General features: G+C 40.2%; 2 protein-coding genes across 6 annotated transcripts; both read right to left on the bottom strand.

Moving 5' to 3' along the window:
• Positions 1-46: 46 nt before the first annotated feature.
• On the bottom strand, positions 47-5,998 carry LOC116187039 (inactive leucine-rich repeat receptor-like serine/threonine-protein kinase At1g60630). The gene is made up of 4 exons (XM_031515618.1): positions 5,425-5,998; positions 3,615-3,893; positions 2,000-3,428; positions 47-885 (listed from the first exon to the last, which is right to left on the bottom strand). Exons 3-4 carry the CDS (start codon positions 3,312-3,314, stop codon positions 227-229), a joined length of 1,974 nt encoding a protein of 657 aa, XP_031371478.1. The 5' UTR covers positions 3,315-3,428; positions 3,615-3,893; positions 5,425-5,998; the 3' UTR covers positions 47-226.
• Positions 5,999-9,335: 3,337 nt separating this feature from the next.
• Positions 9,336-16,330, bottom strand: LOC116188193 (general transcription factor 3C polypeptide 3). Of its 5 annotated transcripts, none has more exons than XM_031517391.1 (18): positions 15,665-16,329; positions 15,447-15,558; positions 15,217-15,324; positions 14,934-15,115; positions 14,625-14,820; positions 14,157-14,405; positions 13,671-13,814; positions 13,340-13,418; positions 13,058-13,171; positions 12,803-12,969; positions 12,574-12,692; positions 12,314-12,437; positions 12,134-12,217; positions 11,876-12,002; positions 11,404-11,518; positions 11,030-11,220; positions 10,808-10,886; positions 9,336-9,953 (listed from the first exon to the last, which is right to left on the bottom strand). In XM_031517391.1, the coding sequence occupies exons 1-17, from the start codon at positions 15,994-15,996 to the stop codon at positions 10,828-10,830; spliced, it is 2,502 nt and encodes an 833-aa protein (XP_031373251.1). In that variant the 5' UTR covers positions 15,997-16,329; the 3' UTR covers positions 9,336-9,953; positions 10,808-10,827. The 5 variants fall into 5 exon arrangements, 3 of the variants coding, with proteins under 3 accessions (XP_031373251.1, XP_031373249.1, XP_031373250.1); XM_031517389.1 differs by having other exon boundaries at positions 10,808-10,920; positions 15,665-16,328; XM_031517390.1 differs by having other exon boundaries at positions 10,808-10,920; positions 12,803-12,963; positions 15,665-16,328.
• Positions 16,331-16,967: the final 637 nt, after the last annotated feature.

Raw genomic sequence — 16,967 nt, 5'->3', positions numbered from 1 at the left:
CAGGACTCGAGAATTTGAACGTAAGGTAGAAGTTGTCAAAACAATGTTAAGAAAAATCACTGTTCTGTCGAGAAGAGCAAGAAGTGTCTGAAACAAGAAAATTGAAGAATCAAATCTAAACAGACTCTACAGATGCCTTTGCTGAAGAATCGAGTCCCAACTAATATGGCGAAAGGGGAAAAAAAAATCAATTCTGGGTCTTGAGGAAGTTCATGAAGCCAGCCCTTCATATGCTCAGATATTCTTCTCGGGGCAAGCTCTGAACAGTATCGGACCACCTTCCAGGTGAATGATCACTACTGTTGGAGGAAACCTGGGCCTCTGCTCTTGCGTCCCGTATCATCTTCAGGACCTCCCTCATTGTGGGCCGGTTCTCAGGGGCAATGCAGACACAGGCCATTGCAATGTTGAGGAGTGTCTGGAGCTTCTCTTCAGAGGCCTCGTTCCCTGAGGCAGGATCATCACCTGACTCAGTCTCCTCTTCCCGGACTGACCGAACCCAGCTGGGAATGTCTGAGCCGTGTTTCTGGACCAGGTCCTGGAATGGGGTCTTGCCTGTCAGGAGCTCCAGCAGTAGTACCCCAAAGCTATACACATCACTCTGCTGGGTCATGGGCCTCCTGATGTCTCGGCACTCTGGGGCACGGTAGAAGAGCGAGGCTGCACTCGGCTCCTCAAGAGAGTCAGGGTCTCGGAATGAGGAGAGCCCATAGTCTGTGAGGCAGGACTCAAAGTCAGACCCCAGCAGTACATTCGAGGACTTTAAGTTCCCGTGGGTGAGCCCGTGGTTCTGGTGGATGTAGAGGAGCCCAGTCGCTAAGTCCTCGGCGATCTTGAGGCACGATGTCCAGTGGAGTGGCTTTCCACTGCCAGAAGTCCTCGATCCTGTACAGATTAAAAGATGCAGGAATGGGTATACAATGCTACAGGACAGCTATCGGGACATAAATGAATTCCCGATTGCCGTTCCAAAGCTGTGTTTTCCAGTGACAAGCATGAAACTGCCCTTATTATCTCAAGAGATAATTCAAAGATGACAATGAACACGAATTCGTTTTCCCGTTCACCAGAACCAATAACCTGACAGAGCCTATAGCCTCTGATCATTCCAAAACCAATTATTCACACAAGATTTCTGAGCTTATGGTCTCCCATTATCCGAAGGATAAAGCAGTTCTGAAGCACACATCGCATCATATTTTACAGCAACATTCTTACCGTTGGAGAAAAGTAAATTACTGCACCTTTTTTTTTTTTTTTGGGGGGGGGGGGGGGGGGGGAATGGGGACAAATACAAGATGCCAGTCTATGCATGAAAAAAGGCTGGAGTTTTCAAATAGGAAGAGACGCTTTTTCAGGAGACATACAGCACTTTATCAAACATTAGATAAATTAAAAGAAACTAAACATGTGCTGTCCTTGTCCACCTAAACCGACGTGAGACGATAGCGATAGATTTGGAAGCAGGCCACAATGTGAATATGCATAAATACGAAGATATACAATTGCCCAACAGGAAAGGAAAAAGGATGATCTGCTGTTGATATCATTGACAAATGATGGAAATATGCGTTCCACACAGATATCAATTAATGTAAGCTTAAATTTTAGTAAAAGAACGAGAAAGAATAGAGGTGGAGGACCACTGACTCGTTTGCAATGTCATGGCCTTGAATAGAGAGTGAAGATACCGGGACCACTCAATTTGACCAAATATGAACTACCAGTTTTTTCGCATGCAACGGCTTTCTCAGACCAAAAAATAGATGGCTTCACGAGTGGTTAGAAGGAGCAAACTGAGACGACATGTCTAAGCTCCCGTTCCCCTTGTCTAATGCAGTACAATCACTTTAATTTACTTGATTTATGTGAACGTTCATGAGCCCAAGGTAGGAGACCACGTCTATATAAATATATGTATATATAAGCAATCACGTAAAAGCGTATTTATTACGAAAAACACACATGCAGAAAAAGAAACAAATATGCAGGATTTTACCGTGAATGAGAGTGAAGAGGCTCCCGTTGGGGAAGTAATCGTATACGAGAAGCCGTTCCTCTTTAGCCTGAAAGTACGCCCTGAGAGGGACCACATTAGGGTGCCTCAACCTCCCAACCAAGTCCATCTGCCTCCGGAACTCATCAAGCCTTGGGTACCTCGCATCCTTCAACCTCTTGACCGTCACAATGTAGCCTGACTCCATGACCGCCTTGTATGTGGACCCCATTGTGCCCCTACCTAAGGTCTCGGCGGAGGCCTTCAACAGATCCTCCATGCTGTAATTCATCTGCTGATCTCCAGCTCCGAGAAACACCAGGCTCCCTAGACCCTCACCCTCCCAAGAAAACCCGCCGCCTTCCTTTCGGCCATTATTGCCTCCCCCACCACCACCTGAAGCCTCTCCTGCCTCAGCCACTTCGACCCTCCCGACCCCTCCTTTACTCCTGTCTTCAGTGGAAGATAATTTCTTCTTGCAGAGTATACACAAAAGCAGCAACATGACCAACCCCACAAACCCGCCAACTGACCCGGCAATAATTTTTATTAATCGTGACCGTTTTGGAGATGATTCTTTCGGGGTCGAAGGGTAGATGGGGGGTAAGGCTGGTCCACCAGCTCCAGTATTTCTACATGGGTTGTTAACTTGGGGCCCACAGAGATTGATATTACCTGAGAATGCTGAACCATTGAACCTCATCAAGGCACGAGTTGCTGGAATCTCACCAGAGAGTTGATTGCCTGAGACATTGAAAAATTGAAGACTAGTTTGGTTCAAAGGAGGGATCGTTCCCGTGAATCGGTTGTCTTCTAAGTAGAGAACATATAGTCTTCCCACGTTAGTTAAAGACTCAGGGATGGGGCCCGATATATGGTTTCCGGCTAAAACCACAATCTTTAACCGGTGAAGCCCTGAGATGGAAGTTGGAAAATTTCCAGAGAAATTGTTGCTGTTCAGATACAGAGATTTCAGATTAACAAGGCCTGATAGGGCAGGTATTTGGCCTGAGAGGGAGTTTCCTTTGAAGCTCAATACCCGAAGTTGATCCAACTGATTCAGGATTTTCCCATCTAATGTGCCAGTCAAGTTTAGAAACTCAAGTACGAGCTTTGTGACCCGCCCATTCATGCAATCTTTCACCCCTTGCCATTGGCAGACTCCATTTCCTTGCCATTGCAGTCTATTTAAAGGATCAATAGCTGATTTTAGAGAGAGCAGTGCTTCTGCATCGCCCGATCGAGCCCGAGGGAGACGTGAGAGAAAGCACACGAAGACTATGAACAGAAGAGAGTGCCTTGGAATGACAAACCCCATTTGGATGTAAACGAATCTTCTGAAAGGAAAATGATAAAACAGATCCTCTTCAAAGTGGAACCTCTTTATTTCTTTTCAAATCGACAAGTGGTGCAAGGCTCACTGAACTAGAGCCTGCAAATACAGAAAACAGCACATGATAGAGTCAAGAATTAGCAGGATACCAATCTAATCATGGTTATGAAGAATGGAAACAAAACAGAGTGGAATTTCCGCATAAAGCAAATGCAATTTCATGATTCCATTCTGTCCATTTCCATTCCTTCATTCAAAAGGAAATATAGTAGCAAAGTAACTAACCTTGTCGAGTTATGACAATTGTGGTTTGCATAACTAGTTACATCAGCAAATATCAAACGGCATCTGAGTATAAGATTCATTGCCTCATGTACATTTGTCATTATACTCCAAGTCCAACATTTAACCGTCAAGTGGCAGCTGCCAATTATTCATTGACAGTTTTATCCGCTTGCCCAAGTAGATATTCTCCATAGTCCAACTGATGCACCAATTATTTGTTGTCACTTGGAAAGCAGCCGATTTGCACATTGTTGTGTTCCCTTCAGATGAGACTCAGACCTATATATTAAGAGCAAGCAAAAGATAGGTTCACCCAATCTCACATAAAATCACTGCATTCACTCAATTCATTCTGAAATATGTGTGGCTGATGTAATTTATTTTTCCATACAGACGTGTCATGACAAAATCAGTTGAAGCTTTCGCTCCCTTTTCTTTACTAATGCATAGGCCTATGAGTCCTTACTTCAACTGCCCTTATAGTATGAACAACTTCTCTCATTGTCTATCACCGATTATAAGGAAATAATATCATATGATATAGAACAGCCGAAAAAAAATGAAAAGGCCCAACAAGCTGAATCCTTTGTAACAATTAGCAACTGTGATTCTACACAATGAATAAGAGCTGAAAAGCACCGAAATCTCCAAATTATACATTTAAACATTGACCCAAATAAAATCTATCTTATTGAGTACTCTAATGATCATAACAGCAGATTTGTCAATCCGCATAGAGGCATATATGAGAGTTCTAGATAAAATTAAATTCCTGCGGAACTGCTGATGCTGGATAATGAAAACCAGCAACCTAATTCAAGAAAATCGAAAATGGTTTTGAGATGCCTCTGAATGAACCCTTACTGGCAATAAGCTTGTTTTCTCCAATCATGAGTACAGTGCTAAGCTCCATTACTTGAAGAAAACGAAATCAAACACACAATATAGTTAAACACTTTAAGGAAATGAATCTCCTGCAGCTAAAACGATGAGGGAAGACAGAGAGACTCGACTTATTGGGCTTAGAATCGGAGATAACTGCTGGTAACCTTTGCAGATCAATGTGATTTTTTGGGGCTTTTGGACAGAAGAAAGTTCATGGAAACTGGATCCCACCCGCATTCACTACCCAACCAGTCCCTGTCTAGACAAGACGCTGAGGAAACCCAGAAGCTTTGCAGCAGAGACAAGAGGACTTAAGTAATGGGGGGAAAAGAAACTAAAGCTCCCTCCTCTCTCTCTCTATTGGGGAGCTCTGCATTCAAATGCAGACACTGAGGATTGGCATCGTTTTGTTGAGCACTTCGAAGCTCCAAATTTGAACTCACGGATGAATACTGAGTGGAACTAAAAAACGGTTTACGTGAGTCCCTCAGAGTCCGCAGTCGAGGAAAATCCTTTCTTTTCTCCCCTCCATGAATTCTCTGCAATTTTTTATGGACTGCCCCCTCTGCTCGGATTGTTGGGAGACGAAAAAACATGAGCTCATCATTAAAAACAAAAAACGAAAAGCCTTCTAAAAAAAAATCATTTTGCTGCTCAGCTTCTCGGGCTGCTGAAAGCAGTGGCCATTTTTTCTTTCCTTTTCCAGATTTTCAATTATCAACCAGAAATCAAGAAACCCAGAAAGCCCAAACGGTGAAACACATCGTGGGCATGTTGAAAGCGGAGAGCTTGCACTTTCAGGCTTCCATGGCAGCATTGATTTTCCTTCAGATTTTTATTCATTGACCAGAAATCAGGAAACCCAGAAGACCCAAATGGGAAAACACCTTCTGGGTATATCCAAAGTAGGGAGCTGAGAGCTTACGCTTGCAGGCTTCAATGGCGGCCTCGGAGACCAGGGAGCTCGACGACCGTCAGAAGATCAGCATGCAAGAAGTGGAGATACAGGTACAGAAAGGGAAGATGGAGATGATTGTCTTGGCAGTTAACGGGCAATGGGAGCTGAGCTCCCCAGCAGCAAGCTCAACCAAGCAGGAGCAAGAAAGATAAATCCTTTAGATCTCTCTCTCTCTCTCTCTCTCTCTGTATAAGTAAGTAATGGAAGCTTTATCTGCATTTATAACAGGGGAGAGAGAGTGGAGAGGAGGGGAGGACAGGAAAGAAAATTGTTATTGTCTCTCCCTCTTCTTCTTCCTCACTTACTCTGTCTCTCAGGACACACTGTGGACAGTCTGTGTGTGTCTCTCTCTGTGGTTCTATAAACAATACAAACGCACAGGAAAGAGGTGAATGGCAGAGCAGAGAGAGAGAGAGAGAGAGAGATCATCAGCTTCAGCTGCTGTAGGAATTAATGGCGGGGTCTACTTTTCTGTGACCCGACCAGCCTCCCTGCCATTAGTGTTCTTCTCCCTCCCTCTCTCTTCTCTTCTGTCTCTACCTACACTGTTCACAGTCAAAGTAAATGCCTTCACAGATCTGATCCTCATTGTTTAAACTTTATATAAATTTTGCATTTCTATTTTTCTAATTTTCATGGCAAAGCGTATTTCCACTCGAACTTTTGGCCAGGTCTTGACGACGAGATGCTACCGTAGATTTCGAACGTCTGCGCTGTAGGTGAAATCTTATCATGCATAACATGGTTTACCGACCGCATAATATCTCGTGAATTATTTTTTGACGTATAAAAAAAAAAGCAGCATAGATTGGAACAAAACTTTGTTCCGTATTGCCAAAAAGAAACCCTTTAAAAAATTAATAAATAGCTGCCAGCTGATTTTTGCTGTCATTTTATGTCTTTTTTCTAAATAAATTTGTATTGTAATTATACACAAAAGTAAAAAATTTGAATGCCTCAATTATTTATTAGTAAATAATATTTATTGAGAGTATTTCAAAATTTCTTATAATTTAATATTTTCGAGATTACATATATATGCAAGTTATTTCCCTTATAATTAATAAAAGGTATTTCTTATCCTTTTATTGAAATACTCTGCTATAATATCTATATACACACAATAAAACGACATCTACTTGATTTATATAAAGGAAATAAGAAAAAAATAATTAAGAAAATATTATGAATATAAAGGACAATCTATATAAAAATATTTTCGTGATAAAAGAATATAATTTTTTAAATATAGATGACGTGGTAATATAAGAGAGATTCATTTTATATTTTTTAACACGTGATGGCATTAGAATTTATATCAAATTTATTATTATTATTATTATTATTATTATTATTATTGATATAGGTCGTAATTCCTCCTGGTCATAAACAAAAGTACGCCCGGACAATCAATTTTGAATCAATTCGTGAAAAAAAAATTTATAATATAATTGGCGCAATTCTTTCCCTTCTTTTTGTGAGGGGAGGTATTGGAAATCGGAGAAAGACCCACATAAAAGTTCTTAAAAGAAAGAATTTAGGAACATTGATTGATTGATGAAGGAAAAACCGAAATTATCTGAGGTTGTTCACCATACTTAGAGCAGTAATTAATAAGTTAATAATGAGTAAAATATTGGCCAAAAATAATGAGTAAAATAATTCTTTCCTATGATATGATCATCCTTTGCAATAGATCCAATTGCTAAGATATATTGCAAAGGATAACCAAGAAAAGCTAGCATGAGTGTGACTAGGTATCAACTATTGATGCCAATCATCATTACAAATCAAGGGAGTTAGATTGGTTCGCGTTATACATCAACTTATGGTCAATTCGAAATAGAACGAAATGAGGAACTAGTTAAAGGCAAGATCGATCTAAAAGTATTTGGAATCTTTATATGTATTTCCTAATTATATGAATCGGAAATCTATCCAAACATTACCTATGATCAAATGCTAACTCGACTTGTTATGAGCGCAGTAGTTTAATCGACTATGTCTAATGTCCACAAATGGGCTTCCGAAAACATATTTTACATGCACCCTAAAGGTTCAAATAAATGAATCCCCTACTACTTTATCTCGAAAAGAGAGAAAAACTTAAGTTATAAAGAAAGTTCTCATTTTCACTCAATTCGAGTTCTACTTTTTTTCTTTTTCATAATGAGATGCATGGAAATTGCACGAAAACCATTTTCATATATCCACTGTTGCAAAAAGCCTACAATCATGGGCGAAATGATGATCATATCACGATGCACCAGCTCGAGTCGATGCGCTGTGTGTTTTGCATCAATACGCATTCACACAGTTTGAAGGGTCATATGACAGAAATAAGTCATCAAAGCCGTATCGTTCCCTAACAGTTTAAACTAGCTAGAATATCGGGTGTCACCCGTCAATTGCACGTTGCTTAACCCAAAGCTCGAAAGGGCGTGTGACAATTAACTATGCTATCGGTCGCTATAGGAGTTGAACTGTAAAAAGTATTTTTCACGTACCAAATGGCCCAAATCTAATCATGGACTAACCATCTACATTTTAAAATATAAAAATAATAATCGTTACATTACACTTCAGCCCCAAATAAGCGTAAATAAATAATAAATCCTTTAAGAAATTTCCTAAATGGTGTTGAACTAACACAGATCGGCCACGGACGTGCTTACACGTGGACGACGAAGTGAGGTGGAAGTCACGTTTCCGTTAATTTTCAAGAAACAACAGCCCACTCAACTCAACCGGAAAACGCCAGCCTTCAACGCCGATGTCTGCCCGGAAAACAATCACATTGTTTCCCTTTCTACCACAAGTTGCTCTTCCTTTAACCCTTCAGCCGGAAAATTAGTTTTCGCGCGATCGTGGATCGTATGGTAAGATTAAGATGCGGCGGACTCAACCGTAATGAAACTAACTTCGATACGTGCTTTTATACGAGCTACTAACGAGCAGTTATCGTCATATTAGAAGCGGCGATTTTACTCTATGATTATCATGTCGTTGCACGGAAGAACTATCTGGAAGGTCGTATCCAGGACCGGCGAGCTTTATCATGTGTGTGGTACATAACACGCTTTTGCTTGTTTGGGTACTGCTACTGTTCTTAAGCTTCCAATAATTTTCATACTCCCTCAAACTACCATTATTGACGCCTTTAAATTCTCCCTGGGATTGGCCAAGCATCAGTGTCTCTTCCTACAACCATTATTTGTTCTAAATACTTCTACCCACCACAAAGATTGAATATGCGTATGATAAATTGTTCGAGCGCCGGAGAGTTTGATCTTTACTCCATATCTGAACATTTAAATGATCATTTTTCATCTCCTCGTTATCTATAAATTTCCCGTTTAATGGCATCGCTTTTCGAACGAGTAGACATGTCGGCCTCCCTCGGTTGTTTGAAGTTATGGTTTTCACGACAATTTGGGAGAAGTTCAAATCGTGTTAGGGAAGTGTCATAAAGGAAACGCTTGGATTAGCTTTGAATCAAATCATATAGCGAGTTGATTGTTGTTATTAAGTAAACATCTTTGCCCCATATAATGGTGATGGAAGCATCTCACCCACGAAATCCAATCCTTCTGTCAATTCTTCCCCTAGAAGCCCTTTTTTGCTCTATATCACAGCTTTTGATCAGTAAATCACATGTTGTGAATGGAAACAATTGAGGCATTTATTTGCATTGAACACTCTGTCTATAACCACTCCTTATTTTAGGAAAATTTCCCCCTTTTTTCGTAATTTTATTTAAAATTCTCTCCTTTTTTGCATGAATTTTATTGGCTGGTAATGGAAGAATGTACCAATCATCGATCTACATTTTAAATCTTTGGACGTTTTCTGTTCATCTGGGACTGTGTTTTCACTCATAAAGAAAAACTGAAACTGATTTCCATAATTAGCACTTTTGATACCATTGCCAAAATAAAGGATACATCCTGCAAAATTGCTAATTTACAGAGAGATTATAGCTACACCCCGGTAACTTCATTTGGGCGCGGAGTGTTTCCGCATGGAGAGGGCTAAAACTGTAGAACCCCACCAGATATCGTGTTTTGTTGAGATCAGAAGCATAGCAATTCCTAGTATCAATCCCTGACAAGCTGAGGGTTCGGAAGAGGCGATGTGGACCATAGGACAGTACCGTACTAACACACAGCCTTCAGCGCCAGAGGAGCTAAATCCATCCCTTGATCCATATAATCCCATGTTATTTTCCCTCAGAAAGTGCAGTGGTCTTTCAGGATCTGCCTTGCAAGATCGTGGGCCCCGCTTCTCTTGTAGATTAAATGCAGGTTGTAAGCAGCTTCTCTTCGAAGATTGCAGTAACCTGGTTTCAAACTCCCCAAGAGGTCTGGTTCCTCATTTGGAAGCTTTGGGATGGGGTAATCCTTCTCCCGGGTCCTGAGCACCTTGTCGTAGTACAGAACTGCAAAGGACACGAGGCCCACATGATGGAAGGCGCGTGCTATGTTGTACATTGCTTCCTGCGAAAGAATAAATACCCGGAAATTGATAAACCTTCGTTAGCCGTCGAAAATCATTCAATAACACAGTGGCAGACAACAAACATCTAACGAGGATGACAGTATTAAAGATGGACACAACTTTTTCGCTCCCAAAGTTCATATGAACCATTAAAGCAGTAATGGCGCTGTCCCTGGAGGAAGTATTTCCTCAGTATTGTAAAAGCGCGGCTTACGCAACGATTTCTGGTTCGATAATAGTTTTGGTAAGAATCTCTCAGTGTTGCTCAATGGTTTTTCAGCGGTCATATGTTGACCACCCTTCCCAGTTTTAACCAATCTTATTGTCACTTTGTGCCTCTAAGTACTATTCCTAACCAACATTCTCCTCTGTCATTCTTCAGTCCTCACCTTCTACCTCTTCCTCTCAATCGACTAGCACATTTATAAAGGCATAAGCCGGATTGAAAGCAAGATCTAGCAATAGTGAATCATATTCAAGATACCCAAGGCTCTTACTGCTCTTGAAGAGGCTCAAGGCCCGGGCTGTCCTCCTTGTCTCACAATACTTGGAAACTATCGGGTCTGCTAAAGGGACTATGACTCAGTCAACACCCACATAGAATACCTCAATTTCACGTAACACAAAAAAGGGTAAATTGGACTGTCGATGATGGGTCTCTGATTCAGAATAATAGAAACCTTTCTTACATTTACAAAGTTACTGCACTCAATTTTGGTTCGAACTATTCCTCTTATTACAAGCCTTGGAGAAAAGAAAATCAGGATGGCATTATGCAGATGAAGGAAATTACGATCCATGAGAAGAAGAAAAGACATTCTGAGAATATATTAGAAATGAAATTAAAACAAACCTGGCTATTTTCGGTAAGCTTCATATTGTTGAAAAGGAACGCCATGCCTTGAGTAAGACACTGCTGCTTGTTCTTAAGCCTGAAACCAAGGGCTAGATTGATCAAAGAAGTTCCTGCACTCCGCCAAAACAAAACAAACATCTGGGTAAATAACAAAAACAAAAACCGTACCCATTTCTCGGGTTAAACTGTGATCAAAAGAAAACATAAATTAATGTTTACCAACGCAAAGGTTGACCAAGGCATTATCAGGCTGCATTTTATACGCTTCCAAGTATTCCCTTGCAGCATCTTGAGCACGGCTTTTAGCAGTAAAATGATGTCCACTGATGACAATTGGTGGCACAGAATCGGGGTATTTGGAGCGCATGTTATGTAGAAAATGAGAATGCTTTGAATAGTTCCCTTCCAACCTGCAATGCCAGCGAAATCAATGGTCAAAAATCAAATGAAATGTGGAAATGTCAAATAAAATGTAATAAACTTAATTGAAGGCCATCCAGCAACTGGAGCTGTAAATTTTAACTAGCTAAAGGACACAAAAAATTATTTCTCTCCCCCGAGTTATACGCCAAAATATGGTTAAAAAGGCGTACCTCGAAATCACTTTGTAATAGCAATTCCAGGCAACGAGACTGTTGGGATGCTTTTCAACAATTTGTCTCACCCAATCAAATCCACGTTTAGGGTCAGTTGTGTGGTACGCTATTTCTGCAATTAGATGGACATAAGCTTAACTTGAGTAACTTATCGATTGGGTGAACCTTTTCTCGACACAGTTAAGTACTGTGCATGGCAATTTCACGGAACCGATCCCATAACAGGTAAAAAGATGATTAATCAGCAAACCTCATCATAATAGTAACGACGGATTTGCTAATGAAAATTGGTAAATGCTGATGTTTTTGCTTCCCAGATCAGAATATGGTCACGCTTTGTAAATCTAGTTTTTTGATGTTTCATACTCTTTTGGGTGTGGGGTGATTCATGAAGGGAAGAATGAAGCAGCTGTAAATTCAAGAAACTAAACTGCTGAGCTAAACAAAGAAAAGGAACTTCGGAAATTACGTGCTCCAACAGACTGCAGCTCGTCCTTTTTCTCGGAGGGAAGTATATTGTACGCTAATCTCACAGTGAAATTAATGATCTCCAAGGCTTCCCAATACCTTCCCAAATACGCCAATGCCTTGCACAGCTGTAAAAATTGACACAGAATTGACATCAAAGCCTCAGATTAGTATTGCAAGGGGAAAAGAGAACCTAAAGTACATATTTTGTGTAGGGTAAAACAAATGCGAAAACAGAGTAGGAAAAGAATATACTGACATTTACTATTAGGCACTGATGCTCCTCATCTTTCCAAATAACACGAAACGGAGATTCCTTAGCTCTGTCTTGCAGGAGAGTTTCCTAAAGAACAGATGGAACTAGTAAGACAACAACTGACAGTGTAAAAGCTTTTCTTATCAGTAGACTGTCCTGAAGTACAACAAGCAACACCATTACCGACAGTTCATCCTCTGAATTATCACTATCCAAATCAACTCCTGACTCTGAAGCTGAAGCTTTTAGTTCTCCCTTCTGGGTTTCCCTCTTCTGAAGCAGCCTTTTGGCTCTGCTTGCCTTCAACCTGAATCAACAGTGTTCAGTAATTAGCTTACAGATAATGCACCAAGGACAAAAGAACACGTATTCTCTTGATGCCCCTTAACATTTATGATATTATATTAACTGTTAAAGGTATAAGGCCTCGAGATACCACTCACAGATCTGATGATCGTGCAACTGGTCGGAACCCGGAAAATACATTATCAGCGCTCTGATCATCTAGTAGTCTGACTCGCTCAAAGAGTACCCTTTTGGGAAGTCTTTTCTTTGGTCTGACCTGCAATATCAAGAATAAATGAGAAGTTCATAAATTGATTACTTATGTACCCCTTGGCAGGTACAAATTTAGCATTATTTTGGGTGAAAATTTATGATTCTCATTATTACCTTGTATTGAAGCACCTCCATAGAAAGTGACTCTTGAACTGGTGGAAAAATAATATCCACAAAGGCCTCAATCATCCCCTTAGCTCTATAAATATCGCAAAGCTTCAACTTTACTTTTTCATGTTCCCACCACGGCTTAGGTTTATTAGGATCCTCATCTCCTGAAACTTCAATCCATACCCAAAGGTAAGAAAACAAAAGATATGCAGGGTACAGATTTACTTGGTGGGATAAAATTAGCCATGCGACTGTTACCTATATTATTTGGAGGAGATAGCAAAGAAATGGCTTCATCTTCTCTTTTTTCTTCTACGAGTAGAGAAGCCAAAGCTATTCGAGCACCAATATTGTCCTCCAGTATATGTAAACCTGCATTGAGAGGTATTCATTGCAGACTTGGATAACTAGGTTGGTTAACGCATATATTATCGCATACTTTAATTTAATCTTAAGCTCATGAATTCTCTCATAATTTTTTAACATAATTTTGGGTTTTCAAACTTTCTGCACCAGAACACTAAAAGAAATTTGTCTTACCCTTGTAGAAAGATGAAATTGCTTGTGCCCTCTTATTCAAGCTTAGATAACATTGAGCAACCTTAAGGTGTAAAAAGCCCTGCAAAGTGAAATTCAGAACTATCAGCAAGCAGAAAACCTGTAATCTCAACACTCGACATAACTAAGAGTGCTAAGCGTGTAAAGAAACCAGACACCTTTTCAAATTCTTTGGATCAAGAACCGAAAATAAAAAGTTTTTGGATGCAATATGTGAAATTAATGTGATTGTTTTCAATAGATGGATGATGCAGCCACAAAATTGGGGGGAAAGAAAAAAAGGAAAAGGGTATGGTGTGCTGCTGTTACGTACATTGCCCTCACACTTTCCCTCCAGCAACTGATAGTACTTCAATGCTGAGTGGAAATCCTCTAGACTCATATATGAATCTGCTATCTTGGTAATCAGGTCTGTCTGATCGTGCTCATTCTCCACTTGCAGGGCATTGAATAGAGACTACACAATAAACAGCAGTCAGCATCATTATTCATCAACTGCTTTTCCCCCTATCAAATAGTTTTCGACAAAACAACTAAACAGGGAAGGCAGATTTATTAAGTTGCTTGTATCTGATGCGAGAAATATAGGCCCAAGGAAATTGAATCAGATAAGCTACTGGAGAGAGAAAGATGTTTTGGTTTAGAAAGAGAATTAAATAAGTAAATGGCAAATTCTAGACAGAGCATACAAATGGAGCCATACTAGCACATATAACAGCATGATATAAATCAATTTGAGAGGGAAAATCAATTATTAAAAGTTCGGGAGGGCATGGCGTCAAATAGAATTATTTTCTACCTCTGACTTTTCTACATTTCCTAGATGAAGATGGCAAATTCCTGCTTTAACGATCAATTTCGGGTCCAGCTCTTTCCCCGGGTTGTTCTGTTGCTCAATGAGCTTAAGAGCCTTATCCTCAGCATTATTCTCCATGTAAACTGTGGCAAGCAGGTCGATAACATTTACATCGGCCTCTGGTGATTGATTCTCAATGTAGTCAGCCAAAATGCCAATGGCCCGTTCAAGCTTTCCGCATCTAAGGTATAACTGGAAAAGGAAACAAAGACAGTTATAAAATCCATAGAGGCAGCAGTCTTTAAAAGTTATAACGTACATGAACTTCAGTCAGATATGAGATACTAAGCAAGCAACAAATCAGAAGAGAATGATTCATTCATGTTCCATATATCCAAGACCAAGAGTGCAGGAAAACTGGAGAAAATAGCCTACTTAAAAGAAAAATAGAAAGAACGGAGAAGCAGGAACCTTTGCAGCAGTCATGAGAGCTTCAACATTTCTCGGGGAAATTTTCTGTATCTGCTCATAAGTCTCTGCAGCTCTTTGATAGTCTCCAACCTCTAAATAAATGGATGCAAGTTGAACACGCAGAGCAATATTTTCTGGTTCTGCTGTAATAGCTTTTGAGAGGCAGTGCTTAGCCTGGCCACTGTTTTCTTGTTTTCTGCATTTAACAAAAATAAAAAATAGTCTCACTGCCATATGACTATGAAGTAGAAAGCCGATGTGAAACATGATGAATATGGAAATAGGATAACGAGACTCGGAGAATTTTACATGGACCATGTGTATAGCAGCTCCCACAGAGAAGAGTCTTTTGGCCTAAGGCTTGCAGCAATCATGTAAAAATCCATTGCCTTTTTATCGTTCCCGAGAGCGGTATAAATAAGTCCGAGCGTGTGGTATGAATCGGGCACGTTTGGAGCCAGACGAACAACCTCATTTAACACAGATATGGCCTGAAAATTACAAAGTTGATAAAGGATGAACTGAAAATGATAAAATATCATCAAAATATTAATCATACCAGAACAATTTGAAAACCTAATTTAGAGCTCACCTCTTCATAACGACCGTGTGCATAGTGAAGGGTTGCATCACCGAGCATTCTTGAGACTTCAGGATCGATCTTTTTTCTTGATCCCTTCCTCCTACCTCTTTTCTTTGACTGAATACAACCAAAAAATTGCCGAACTCAAGCAGCATAATTATATTAAGAAGCAGATACAAAATGCACAACTGATATGCCAAGCAAGCAGTTTAATCTGGCTTCAACATAATGAGATATACCTTTCGAGATTTTCTACGAATGCCACCATAATTCAATGCTTCCATGATCTCCTCCATTGTTGCACCTGAAAGATCATCCAGCCTCGCCTTCTTTGAAGACCCTTCACCAGTGCTTGGAAACACAAATTGAATAAAGAACCGTAAGACAAAGCATATATTCCATAACTTTCGCAGCCATAATGCTCAAGAAACGACCAAGCAAAAGAAATTAACCATACTTATGGGGATCGGCAAGCGCTTTTCTCTTTTTCTCAGCTAGAGCTTCATATTCGAGCCGCTCGAACCGCTCGTAAGGTTGGAGACCAGTGGCATCTTCGTGTGTGAAGTCCAGCGGATTCATTCCACTCTCGAATCTAAAAGCATACCCTTCTTCTTCTTCTTCCTCCTCTTCCTCATCTTCGTCACCCTCCTGCTTCCCCTCATCTTCTTCTTGTTCTTCCCCACCACCACCATCTTCTCCCGCATGATTCAAGCTGTCAGCTTGCTCATCTTCTGTGGCAGGGGCAGCCACCTCAGGCTCAAGGTCCCCCTTTTCTCCTCTTCCCGCCATGACCCTTTTTAACAAAAATCACAGCTTTCAAGAGGGGTCTGCTTCAATTCACTTCAGGTAGCCAACCAGTGGTCATCACGAGCTCAAGATTGTTCATTCAACCCATACTCAAGCTCAAAATAGATGTTATTCTTCACAAAAATTCAGAACTTCGCTTATTTCAAAACAAGCAAAGAGGAGTCACATCCAAGGCTGTCTCGAACATAACCATGCGCTTAACTGCGGGTAAATTCCATCCACTGAGATCGAGACCACCTCTTGTCTCCGTCTCCTCGCCGCCGTCCGCCGCCGATGACAGAAAAGAGAGAGAGAGAGAGGGTGAGCGTCACTCTCACTAAGGCCGAACCAAATTAGTCCAAGCTCAAGTTCGGCCAATCAAATGGTAGTCCTCAAGGTTCCACATGCTTTTGTTTTGGGTTCTCAACTTCACCTTTCTGTTCAAATCCATCCTCAACAGTTTTTATTTTGTTCACCTAATAAAAATAATTTATTTAGTAGATAAAAGATATAGATATATTACAGGAAATATTTTTCTGGAGGAAATAATATATTATTAAACTAAATCAGAACCGCACTTTGCACTGTTAAATGCACAAATAAAATCTCGTGTGTTTGATTTTAGAATTAAGTAAAGTTAAATTTTAATTTTAATTAGATTGTAATAATTGTGTTGTTGAATTATGAGAAAAAAATGTGAAAAAAGTAATGAATAGTTGATAGAAAGTAATGATTGTATTGTTGAATTGTGGAAAAAATAATGAATAGTTAAAAGAATTTAGTATTAAAAGCAGGAATCTCGGGTGGCATGGCTAAAAGCAGGAGATCAAAACACCTCATTCTTTCACAAAGCAGTAAAAGGCAGAAATGCAAAATCCACTATACGAGTCCTATACTCCACTTCGGGTGCCAAATTAGAAGGAGTGCAGGCAATTAAAGCTGAAGCAGTGAATTTCTATGAGGGTCTTATTGGG

The sequence above is a fragment of the Punica granatum genome, chromosome 8, assembly GCF_007655135.1.
Source record: "Punica granatum isolate Tunisia-2019 chromosome 8, ASM765513v2, whole genome shotgun sequence".
Lineage (NCBI taxonomy): Eukaryota > Viridiplantae > Streptophyta > Magnoliopsida > Myrtales > Lythraceae > Punica > Punica granatum.
Note: the sequence above shows the minus strand (reverse complement) of the source record. Positions and strands in the feature narration are given on the sequence as shown.